The sequence below is a fragment of the Eleginops maclovinus genome, chromosome 15 (genome assembly GCF_036324505.1).
Source record: "Eleginops maclovinus isolate JMC-PN-2008 ecotype Puerto Natales chromosome 15, JC_Emac_rtc_rv5, whole genome shotgun sequence".
NCBI lineage: Eukaryota > Metazoa > Chordata > Actinopteri > Perciformes > Eleginopidae > Eleginops > Eleginops maclovinus.
Window position 1 is genome coordinate 7658006 of NC_086363.1, and position 12477 is coordinate 7670482.

At 39.4% G+C, this 12477-nt stretch overlaps 1 protein-coding gene across 1 annotated transcript in view; it reads left to right on the top strand.

The window, feature by feature from the left end:
- otofa (otoferlin a) overlaps positions 1-12477 on the top strand; it is a 69740-nt gene that overhangs the window by 20089 nt on the left and 37174 nt on the right. The window contains 2 exon segments of the mRNA XM_063902557.1: positions 2522-2610; positions 10087-10186. Of these exon segments, the coding sequence (XP_063758627.1) occupies positions 2522-2610; positions 10087-10186 (189 nt within the window).

Genomic DNA, 12477 nt, shown 5'->3' on the forward strand with positions numbered 1-12477 from the left:
TCATGAATGAGATGTGTGGCACGAGTTTGTAAGCCATAACCTTAGCCTACGACCATTCCTCTGAGAGTGTTTGCAGGCTGAAAGATGCTGGTGAAAGGAGTCTAAGAAAGAGGCAGCAGTTTTGTTTATGCTTGGCTGAAGCCTGGGAGGAAAGGCTCACACTGCAGAGCCTGAGTGCAGAGGGTTCAGCGTGATGCTTTAATTCGCTGCACTCTCACAAACACACACCTCCACGGATCCTTGAAAGCAGGTCTACCAGTAGCAGGTGGAAACCCCAGGATTCGGTAATGGGACAACCCTGATGAATGTTTTGTCTCACAGCCCGCAGTGTTTTCCTGAATGAGACCCCAACACCAGCAGGGGGTGAATGGGTTTTAAATCACCTGTGCTCATACAGCCTCTTTCCCTTGATAATAAAGTACAGAGGAGGAGGCTCTGATGATGAGCTGAATGTGAGGCATGGAGACACCATGTTTTTAACCTCCTTAATTAATAGTTTTGGTCTCATTTTTAACCTAGGAGAACTGGGTATTTTTTCTGGAAGACGTTTTGCTATGTATTTTGTATGCCTGAAATGTTATTATGGGACTTTAGCACTCCTGTCATTATTTACTTCCTCATAGATATTAGCTAGAGTCCTTCATATTTCCAAATGATCTTCATTATTTACATCAGGGTAAATAAATAATTTTGTCTGTCAAAGTAAAGCGAGTGGCCTCCTGAATGGAATTCTGGAGATGTCTTTGCTAGTAATAATTAGACGTACTAGAGGGTAGATCATACTGACTTAATTTTAGGAAAGTATAAAATCAGTGATGAATGAAATGGAATTTAAAATCACTTTGGTCTGTATATAAAAGAAAGAAAAACTCCCAGCAAAACAATAGAGCAGTATACCATGTCAGCATGGCATTCTAGAAATACATTTCATATTTCATTTAATATTTTTAACACTCAACTTTTGTACACTTAGGTAGGACTTATTATTTGATTTTCCACACATAAAAACAAACATAATTTGTGCTGTTTTTAAACCCAACCTACCAGAAATATGACATAGATAATCACATTATTAGATGATACATGATTTGTACAGGAACAATTCCGCTAATTAGATTTTGTTAGAGACAACTTAATCCCATTGGATTTGTTTCAAAGTCTCTATATTTAAATTGGTCTTCTAGAAATGTATATGAACAACCTGTAACATCTGAAGTTTGTCCACTTAAAACTGTTAGTTTCACCCTTTTAGAAAGTAGATGTTTACAAGACCATAATCAGTTTTTCACTGTCCTGCTGACAAGATAACTCTCCGATAAACGGACTCTGGGTTTATCCAATTTGAGTGTGACAGGAACCTCGAAGGGATTTGCACTGTGTGTGCACTGGTGTGAAAAAACTCAGAATGGATAAAACCATTCTGAGTGCCTGATCAGCCTGACAAAACTAATAAGGGAAGACCTCACTGATGTGGTGGAAAGGATTTAAAACTAATAAGTGGTTGCGTTCCCTTTTTCCATCCAAGAAACTTGGATTCTGTAATCGTAAGTCTCCTAAAACTGTAATTTCAGAGCTAATTAAGTTAAACTTGCCAAAGGAAGGTTATCCTTCAAAGCTGTTTTTGCACCTCTCGCAAAGTGGGATTTTCCTCAAGGATATCAAAGACATTAATTGTCCCTTCATTTTTCGCTTGGCAGCTTTTTTTTTGGGCGAGCGATATAACCTGGGGATGTTTATGGTGATAAATAAAAGACCCAGCACAAACATCTACATCTACCTGGTAAGGATGATTTTAAACTCAAGGAGCTCTCAGAGGAGCATCTGCATACTGAGATGAGTCCTTCTGTTTGTAGCTTCTGAAGTTATCTGCAGCTGTGCATCCAAACTACTCCCGTATTCACTTATTCATTAGTCCCTATGTACAGACACTCAAGTAGTTAAGTAAGGAGCAGTTAAACAACATTTTAGGCATCTACTTATCATCATCCTTTCATGTCATCACTACTATGGGCTGTAAAGTAGTACTATAATTGTTATGTCATCTATAAAACACAGAGCATGCACTCTAGGCTTTTTAACAGGAAGGACTGGCCGTGGTGCAACTGGCTGGGGCACCTGCACCGTACGCCAGCAACCCGGGTTCGATTCCCGACCCGTGGTCCTTTCCGGATCCCACCCCGACTCTCTCTCCCACTTTCCTGTCACTCTCCATTGTCCTATCTGATTAAAGGCAAAAGCCCCCCAAAAATATCTTTAAAAAAAAGAAGGAAGGACTGCTGTCATTTTCACACTGGGATAAAATGATGGACTAAAAGTGCAATATATAGTGAATAGGGATGAGTGTTGTAAGTTTTTCAGTTTGACGTCACATTGGGAATGCACATTATCAATGTTTTTGTTCATTTTATATACTAAACAATGTTTAAAATCGATACAATAATCGATAGAATAATATATATAATATCTTTAGCTGCAGTTGTACTACCTTCTCAACCATGATTTTCTGTCTTTTTCCCCTCAGATGTTTCGATGGCCCATTGCCAGCAGGCTTGATGGAAACGAGATGCTGGAGATCCAAGTTTACAATTACAGCAAAGTCTTCTCCAACAGGTAAGCTGGTTCTGCTCCCAGCTTGTTCTCAAACCACATTTGCCACACCTAACAGCATTTCAGATTGTGGCTTCAGTCCTCTTCCTGCCTTCCCGTTGCAGCCTGTGACCAATTGAAAGCGAGACACGGTGCATGTTCCTCAAATGACAAAGAGAATAAACTTGTGTTCCCTGAGAGCTTGTTCCAAATTGACTCAATTGTGTGTGTAACGAATGCAAACCACCTGAGAGAGTTTCACTTCTGGAGCTGAGTGAGAGTAATAAAGCAGCATTAGATCCTGAGTAGTGGTTCCATTTTTCATTTAACACTCTCCAACAATGGAGTATGGAGCTGGGATGGGATCACACCTTGAACGCGTCATATGCTGGAACTAATTGCTGTATGTGTTTGGTTTAATACCGGTTTGTTGTATACAGTATGCAATTCAGACACATTTACTGTAATTGCTTGTATCTTTTTACTGACATATGTTAAGCGAAACCATTTACAAGTCTTACATCATTGACAAATATCCTTATGAGTACTGCAATAACACTTTAACCTGCTTCAAATAACCTACAAAGCACTGTAATGAAATCATTTGTGTTGAGGTAATAGCGAAAAGTGGCTACTTCAGTCATTTCCCTTTATTCCTTCTTCACATCTTCTTTCTTTTTCATGTTTTTATTAATCTTAGTTTCCCTTGAAGTGTTTTGCCCTAGTGTGTCCTGGTCTGATGAAGGTAGTCTGTTTATATCAGAGAGCCTGTCCATCTCCTGTGTCCGTAAAGAATCCAATCAGATGATTATAGCTGCTGCCTTTAACTGGAGACTAGTTGATGTGTCCAGACTGAGGACACATTATGTCGCCCACACACTCATTAAAACTTAGTATGCTTGACTTTGTGTGTGTATGTGGGTGGTGATGTATGTGTTTGTATCAATGTCTTTGTGGTTTCTTTTTTGTGTGTGACCTTATCTTGTCAGCTGTGTGTGAAAGCATGTATTGTAGGAGGTGACACATTTCTCATCCCCTCACAAATTAGACACAAAGCTAAAAGCCGTGCAGACAGATGTTGTATCAGTTCTGTGTCAAGGCAGCTCTTCACTGCCATCATGATTTTTTCTGGTGCAATTGTGTAGGGGAGGGAACAGAAACAGGACAGCTACACATGACAATTCAAAGAGTGCACAGAGGATGCATCCTGATGACTCTCTCGTCACGTCCTATACAAGCAGGTTCTTTTTAAATTATCATGTTGAATATCGCAACATCTAATTGATTGATGTCCACAACATTGTGTCCAGACATCCCTATAGAGGACGAATCCTGTTGAATTTAGTTAACCTCTGTCTTTTCCTCTTGCGCCACCATGAGGTTGAAGGAGCTGAACGTTTTACGTAAATCAGGTGCAGACATTCATGTCCTTCTCAGGGTAAAAACTTAGTTGACTTTAGGTCAAAATCTCACTGGTCACATATCTGGGCTTATGACTAAATACCTTCCAAACTGATGACCAATATATCTGCCTCGGCCGTACTGCTGTGTGCTGCCAATTAGCAGATGTTAGCATGTTAAGATGCTTGTATTTAGGATATTTCTACATCCCTCTAATTGGCCAGGTTGTTTTTTCTTCAAAAAGATACCAAAGCCAGACCAGATAAACATTTGGAGACACAGGCAGAAGTCCAGAGCCAGGCTTTCATCATTCTGTTGTGGTAAACCCATCTAAGGCTCAAACCAGTGTTGATGTTGACACATTTTTGAGCCAAAATGGTGGATTCCAGTTTTTCATCGATAATTAGAGATAATTAGCAACAAAAAAAACAAGGGGGGTAATGGTATCGCTATTTATACCACATGCTATTTTTTCATCCACTCACTTCTGGATAATGACTAAGCCTCGGATGCACCTGCAACAGCAAAATATCCACCTAAAGAGTCATGTGCAGAAAAACTAGTACTCTCACATGCAAAGACACTTATCCGCACGCACTGCACAACACAATGCAACCCGGCACTCATTTACAGTGAGTGGGTAAATAATTCAACACGACTCATAGCTTATGTTGTTCTCACACCTGCTCCATATGTCCACACGCAGCATCATTACCAGGGTAACTGATCTGCTTCATCACTGTCTGCACCAACACACTGTAGGGCCAGTATATCACACTGTGCGACCACAAGTGCGATCACATTACCACAACACAAAGGAAGTGCGATGATTGGGGATGCTCTCTCGTTGTGCTGCAGTGGCATATTGACCGTGTTTATGAACTGTTGTCCGCTGAGGCTGAAAGATGTATTCTGCACGCCGTGGAGTACACCACAACGTGTCAGTTACTGGGCACCGGAGCAAAGAGGAGGATATATCATTGTAAATTCAAGGTCTGTGACTCCAAGAGGGTCCAAAGAAGAAGATCAGGGAGTCCTTTGAATAAGAATTGGATATATTGTTTATCAATGCTTTGTAGCTCAGAGCACGGCAGGCACTGTAACGGTGTCCTTTTTTTAGTGCTTACCTAGCAATTTATGAAATATTAGTGGCCTTCATGATACCTTTTCAGAGTGATGTAACATGTCTCACATTTCTATAAACTGCTCTGTTGGGTTACGTATACTAGAGTATATAATTATTTTCAAATTAGGATGCTAAACATAATTTTACACATGCATTAGCTAACAGGAGTGTGGTTCTTCTTTTCCACTGCACTTTCAAATACACATTCCCAAACGTATCAAAACTACCGAAAAAATCCATCCATTACAGATCCAAATCAATATTTTTCGTCCAACACCTACTGCTATACTTCCTTAACACAAGTAAGGGAGCCATCCATAGATCAATTTGACATAGAGTTATTCCAGTACCGCTTACAAAACAATCATAGATTTCATTTTACACATTCTGAAACGAGATGGCAATACATTTCAAGCAGAATTACATCAGTCGGAGATTGAGGGATGTACCTGCAACTGATTAAAATATCATATACCATCGTTCTCACCCAAGTCCTCACAACTGTAATGTCTTTGTAGCTGTTTTTGTTTTGTTGTTGCTTTAAATGTCATATTGCATTGTGATTACGTCTTTTGTGAGCTGCACAGCAGGAACCTGCAGGAAGCCACTTTAAATGGAGACCGATTTAATTCAACTGTTAATCTTTTCCTGTATAATACATTATTGGTTATGCAGTTCACTGATTGTTTGTGAGACTCTTGCACACCACAAGATTATTATCAAACCTGCCTTGAATAATAAAAACCTAATTTCTTTCTGTTGCTGCTGAGTGGACACAATCCCTGGCAAACAAAACATATCCATTCAAAACACATTTTGAAGTGCTGTAGAAATCGTTCATTATTCTCGGTGTTAATTTTGTTGTTTTTTTCCATTTTATCTTTATTACTGCCTTTGAGTTTCAATGCAACTAGCTTCCTCTAAGGTGAGATAAGAGTTGATGCTAAGTGAATCTCCCTTCTTTCTTTTTCTACTTTTGATCTCAGCAATAAATACAATCATGCAATTTATTTTATTGCCTCTTCGAGTTTCTGATTATCTTTATGGTTTCCATTCAGCCACAGAAAATACAAGCTTAGCCAGGCAACACTTTAAAAGTACATCATATTTCTTTACTGTACAGGTACAGAGACTCTGCAGTCAAAAACATAAACCTGTTCCTCTGTTAAATGTATCTATACTCTCTCATGCCTGAAGCTTTGGATGAACAGTGTGGATTTGAACATTCACAAACACATCTTAATGATTATTTGGATTCTGTATTTCAGTGACAAATGGTTGAGTTAGTTGTTTCTCAATGAGCAGTGCTGCTTATGGCAATATTGGATTCTTGTGTTATTATTATATATTTCTTATGCTTTAATGTGACAAACGACTCGTCATTCCTTTCAGTTGTTTTATTTTATACACAATTTCTTGATTACATGTTCACTAACATTAACAATATCAACAAAAACCGCTAAAGCTTAAAGTGACGTCCTAAAACGAATCACGGCATTATCACGACATGCTGATGGACGCTGGCAGGGAAAACAAGTCTGAATAGCTTTTTCTATTTTGTTTGTGGTTACCAATTTCCATTATGATTGTCTTTGTCCTGGGTGTGTTTGTGCGAAAGACTAGAATATGGATTGCGTTCATGAGAATTGATAGATATTCATGCGTGAACACCAATGAAAGAATTGTTTGCTTTATGTTGTTATGCTCACATCAGTGTGAGGACACCGGAGGAGGGCAATGCTTGGCTGAAGCTTCCCTTACGACAAATCACACACACCTGTCAGCTGTAACATTTCATTATTTCCTCCGGCTGAGTCCCTGGCACCTGGGATGGATTATAGCAACGTTGAGAACAATTCTATTTGACTTGGAAAAAATACTTTACATTTCAAAGCTGTGCTCACCTCTCCTCAAATTCTCCTGGGCCAGAGAATTAGTCATAGTCACACCACGATTTGCAAAAGCAACTTGAGGCATACAAAAAAAATATAACAAATTGAAAGGGAAGGGAGTTGTGAATTATGAAGCAGAAGAAAGTAAATTGTTTGCAGAACTAGAATCAATAATGAATGCCACCTTTTGAAGTGCTAAAAAGTGAGCCAGAACATGATAGCCCCGGCTCAGTTCAATTATTCAGCACTTGTACACATGTTACAATGGCTGAAAGGAAATGACCCGCCATTTGCCGGACATATTCATCTCCACTGTCCATGCATGGAAGAGAGAATTATAATGTGGTGGGTTGCTCAGAGGTGCAGAAGTTCCTACTCCTCTTCAAAGAATAAGTTGCAAAAATATTATTATCCTTACACACACTCTTTTTCAGTCACGTCAAGCCTTTTAAGTTGAGCACTGAGAGATTCAGTGTGAGAGCCTGGCAGAAATACACTTCCAGAGAGAAGAGAAAGCGTCTGTCAGCGCCTGGAGTGAAACACATCCTTTTTTCTTTCAAAACTAGGACTCTGTGTTGAACTCAAGTTCTGGGTTTCTAGATGTACCTTATTACAAAGTTTTGAAGCGCTGCCGACAAATGTAGTCTCACTTTCAACTGTATGTTGGATTTATCAACACCAATTCCAGAGGTGAGAAAAGACGTATAGGTGAGGATGCAAGTGACGGAGATAAAGAAAGAGGAAATGGAAAAGAAAATGAATTTACTGAAACATTCCTTTTTTGTGATATCTGAAAAGATTTGACGTGCATTTTCACACTACACAGATTGCATTTACTGGAGAAAAAAGCTGATGTTGTGGCTCACAGTTTAGGAGTATCATGAACACAAGAGAGTATTTCAAAAACGTATCGCATTGCGGGGACCCTATGCTTAGTCAGCCAATTCTATGCTATAGTGAGCTTACACCTGAAACTGAAATTAAAACTCTTCCTGAACCATTTGAAATGATACATATTCACATGTTCTTAAGGAGAAATTAGTTTGAATTGTAGCAAGTGTAGATGAGCTTGAGTTTAATTTTTAATCTACTGAGAGTGAACGGATATTTGCATTTGATAAAGAGCACATTTCTTATTTGGTCATTTGTTTAATGAGATTTTATTTGTTGGTTTGCCTGGGAGCAGGAATACTTGTGTGCGAAATGAATGTGTTTGTGTACTGCACACATTCACCCTCGACTCACTGACAGTGTCTATAGTGAACCTGTCGGGACGCTCACATCGTTAGCTGCCAGCCCTGCGGTCTGCTTGTGTGTGTGTGTGTGTGTATGTGTGTGTGTTTGTTTGTGTGTGCAGGCCAAGTGGTAAGCTATTGATTGTATACACTTGTTTTATGATACTATTTCTCCCTGTGGACTCGTATTCAGCACATGCTCCATTTTATTCAACGGAATTCAAGATAAAAACACAGCTATATTTTCTGTGTGTGTGTGTGTGTGTGTGTGTGTGTGTGTGTGTGTGTGTGTGTGTGTGTGTGTGTGTGTGTGTGTGTGTGTGTGTGTGTGTGTGTGTGTGTGTGTGTGTGTGTGTGTGTGTGTGTGTGTGTGTGTGTGTGTGTGTGTGTGTGTGTGTGTGTGTGTGTGTGTGCGCTAGTGACTATTAGAGTACAAATGACTAATGTGTGTGGTTCAGTGTGGGCTGCGCTGCATGTGTGGCTGATAGCTCAGCTGTTTTGGGGGAAACTTTTTAAATTATTAACCAGCTCTAATTGGCTGGCTGAATGGGGGCTCTACTGGGTTTTTTTTCCACCGCCATGTTCTATGTCCCTCCTTAGGTGGCAAAGAAATGGTCCTAACAACAGCACTCAAAGACTTATTTCCAACCATGAGAACAAAAGTCTCCTTTACCTCAATTAAGTAATTATTAAAACCCCTAAGATAATGTTTCCTATTGCAGAATTGGTTATGTGACAATACAGCTCTATATCCAATACATTTAAGTCGTTTTTGTTATCCTAATTAAGTCATGGACACTGATACAAACAACATTTACATATCAGAAACTGGTTTTAATAAATACAAAGTTGTGGTTTATTACCAAAATTGTTTCGTTTATCTTGCCTTCTTTCGTCTCTTCTAGTCATCTAAATTATTAAAATGCCCATTTAGAGAAAAACTGTAAAATTCAAAATGTGACGCTCATTCAGAAGTTGGAGATAATGTCTCTGCTGGCTTCAGCTAACTTTTAGATGAAAACAAAAGACGAAAACCTTTTTTTTTGCCATTAAAATCAACTTTGGAAAATAAAAGCAACAACAAACCTGATTTCATTCAGTTCGCTAGGTGAATAAACGGTGAGACTTTATCCATTTGTCCTTGGTGGCAGTGATTAGTGCTTAAGAGAGTTGGCTGAGAATGTCTGCCTGTTGCTGAAATGTGCTGAACGCTTTAGAGAATTAGCTTTCTGAAACATTTGCAGAACAAAGAAGTTGAAGAATGGGCGGCCACATGGATAAATAAACCAAATCAATAAGTGAGATTCTCAGTAGGAAACCTAGGAAATCTCTCATTACGGGGAAAAAGTGTAAATGTCTTTTAAGTACGCTGTGAAGTTTACCTCTAAACAAACATAAATAATGCTTACCTTCAGTGTTTCTCACCATACTTTTAATATAATGTATAAAACAAGGACATAAAAGAGAAGATGCCAGGTGAAAGTGCTGTTTTTGCCTACCTCCTTTAACCTGCTTTGAGGAGTGACATACTGTATTGGGCTGCTGACAGAGGCAGGGTAGTAATTTCTCAATGTCTGTCACAACACATATCCGTCACCACCCACCATAGTCTGTTCATGACTCTATCACTTACACACTGTGAGAAGGAGTTGCCTAGACTGTATGTTCAAAAAGAAGTATATGGCAGTATTAATTGGAATGACAGTGACTAAAAGAGACCAAGATGGATTATAGATTTACACAGAGGTGAACAGATGGGCCTCAGACGGGAAACTGAAGACACAATGTGTTGATGTAATGCTGTGTATTGATCTCACTGATTTCCGCTGTTGGTATTTCCGTGCAGACTGGTGGGGACTTTCTGTATGGTTCTTCAGAAGGTGGCAGAGGAGGGACACCTCGAGCTGACCGACACGCTCATCGACGACAACAACACATCAATAAAGGTACAACTAAAGTCCCAGTGATGTGTAAGCAATCTATAGGGTTTCAAGACGTTTATCTCTTAAAGATCTGCACTCTGTTTAATGTGCAACACAAGTGGAGAAAAACAAAGGGGAAATCTGAGTGATTTTGTGACTCCAAAGGAAAGCTGTGTTGCTGGATTTCAAATTTGATCATTTTCATCATAAGACCTTTTTAGGTCCACCACATGTTGGTTGGTATGACCGAAGCTTATGTTTGAGAAGTGGATGCTGCACATAAAAAAAACAATTCCACATTTAGGAAATTATTTCATGTAAAAATCACTAGATTACTTCTCGCTCCTGGGAATCGGTGAGATGGAACAAAACTCAAAATACAGAGAGTTTCCCCTGGTAATTAAAGGCTTATTCAGCATTGTGTGAAGTCCTATGGCAAGGCCTTGAATGTAATGGGCTGCACTCCAGATTTAATGCAGATTTACCCACTGGCATGGGTATGTTAACTGGTGATCTAAAATGTGGAGTAAGCACAATTTACATGACGCTATTCAACCACCCCTTAACACATTAGCAAACGAATGCTGTATAACCAGATAAGGAATAGGCATAACATTAAAGTTTCAACAAAATACCAAACATGTCAGGATGAAATTCTGAGAAATTTGTATAAAATGCTCCGAACATTTGGAATATTTATTTTGACATTCATCAAAAGAGTTTGGGGTGTATTATTTATTTCCATAGCTCGGAAGATGTATTACAGAATGGATCTACTCTTTTGAAAGGGGATTACTGGAGTCCAAAAACAGATTACAAAAATTATGTTGCTTATATTGCTAAAATTATATGGCTTTCTATTCGTTTAAGACCTGCACATCGAGAAGGATCTTTATGAAATACAACAGTCTCTTAGCAACATCAGCACATAAGGACATTTGCCATTAAAATTAATTGTGATTTCCCCTATTGATTGAAAATAGTGTTTAGAACAGCTTACCTGGGAAGCGCTCAGTTTACAGCTTATTAAAGGATCCCCATTAGCTGTACCCTGAAGCATATCTAGTCTTGCTGGGGCCCAGCTCAGTGGTGAGGGTGAGGGCTAGGATAATTTTGCTGGTGAATACATTGTGTGTGTGTGTGTGTGTGTGTGTGTGTGTGTGTGTGTGTGTGTGTGTGTGTGTGTGTGTGTGTGTGTGTGTGTGTGTGTGTGTGTGTGTGTGTGTGTGTGTGTGTGTGTGTGTGTGTGTGTGTGTGTGTGTGTGTGTGTGTGTGAGCAGCATAATAGGATGTGTGAGAGGGAACCTGACTGTATTTGGTTTCAAAGCTCCCTGTGTGCAGGATTATGTTAGTGGTGCTGATTTTCAGAGATGATGATACACAGCATGGGAGAGCTATAGGGCGCACACACACACACACACACACACACACACACACACACACACACACACACACACACATCCATAGACATATGTGCAAATAGCTTTTCATGAAATGACATATCCAGGCAGACACACAATATTCGAGAATATCAGTACTGTACATCCCTGTAGGAAAAAACTAAATCCGACACACCCTGAGAGATAACTCTTTAACTACAACTGCACTGGTGTGGTTGCCATAGTGACAACTCCCAACTCCTCGTGGGCCACAGTTATTGCTTTGCAAAGCATGTTGGAAATCGAGCGCGACATGGAGGGAGGAAGGGGGAACGAGAGCCCCGAGAATTTTTCTCTTCTCATCTGTCTTTGTCAGTGCAATAAATTGTCCGCTTCTTATTAAAGATGAGGTCATCGTCAGGAGGATTATATTCTCCAAACACGACTCCCCAGGACACAGGAAAGACAAACTACAATGTCACAAATGTTTCTGGCCAGGATTAAACTAACACTCACTTTCAGTCTGAATCCCCCCTCCAGAAAAACTGATGATTTAATAGTCCCGGTTTGTTGTCTAGACTCAGAACCTTTTCCAAACATAATTCAATTGCTATCGTTTATTTAAGGCTAAGCTTTGAGGTGTTGACTCTTTCACTACAGGTTTGGATTGATGTATCAATATCCTGTCACAGTACCACAGTTGGTGCGGTGTGATGTTTGTGTATCATTGCATTTTACAGGGTTCAATTACATTTCCACACTCTATTATATATAGATTTTTTCATATTTGTATAGGATTAAGCAAGCTTCTGATTCACAGGCCTTTTTAAAGTCATTTTAAATGGTCTTGACAGCTGAAGGAGTGTAATTTATAACAGTAATGATAGCGCTGACAAATTATATTAGTGTTTGTGACATCAATTGTTCATTCAATTT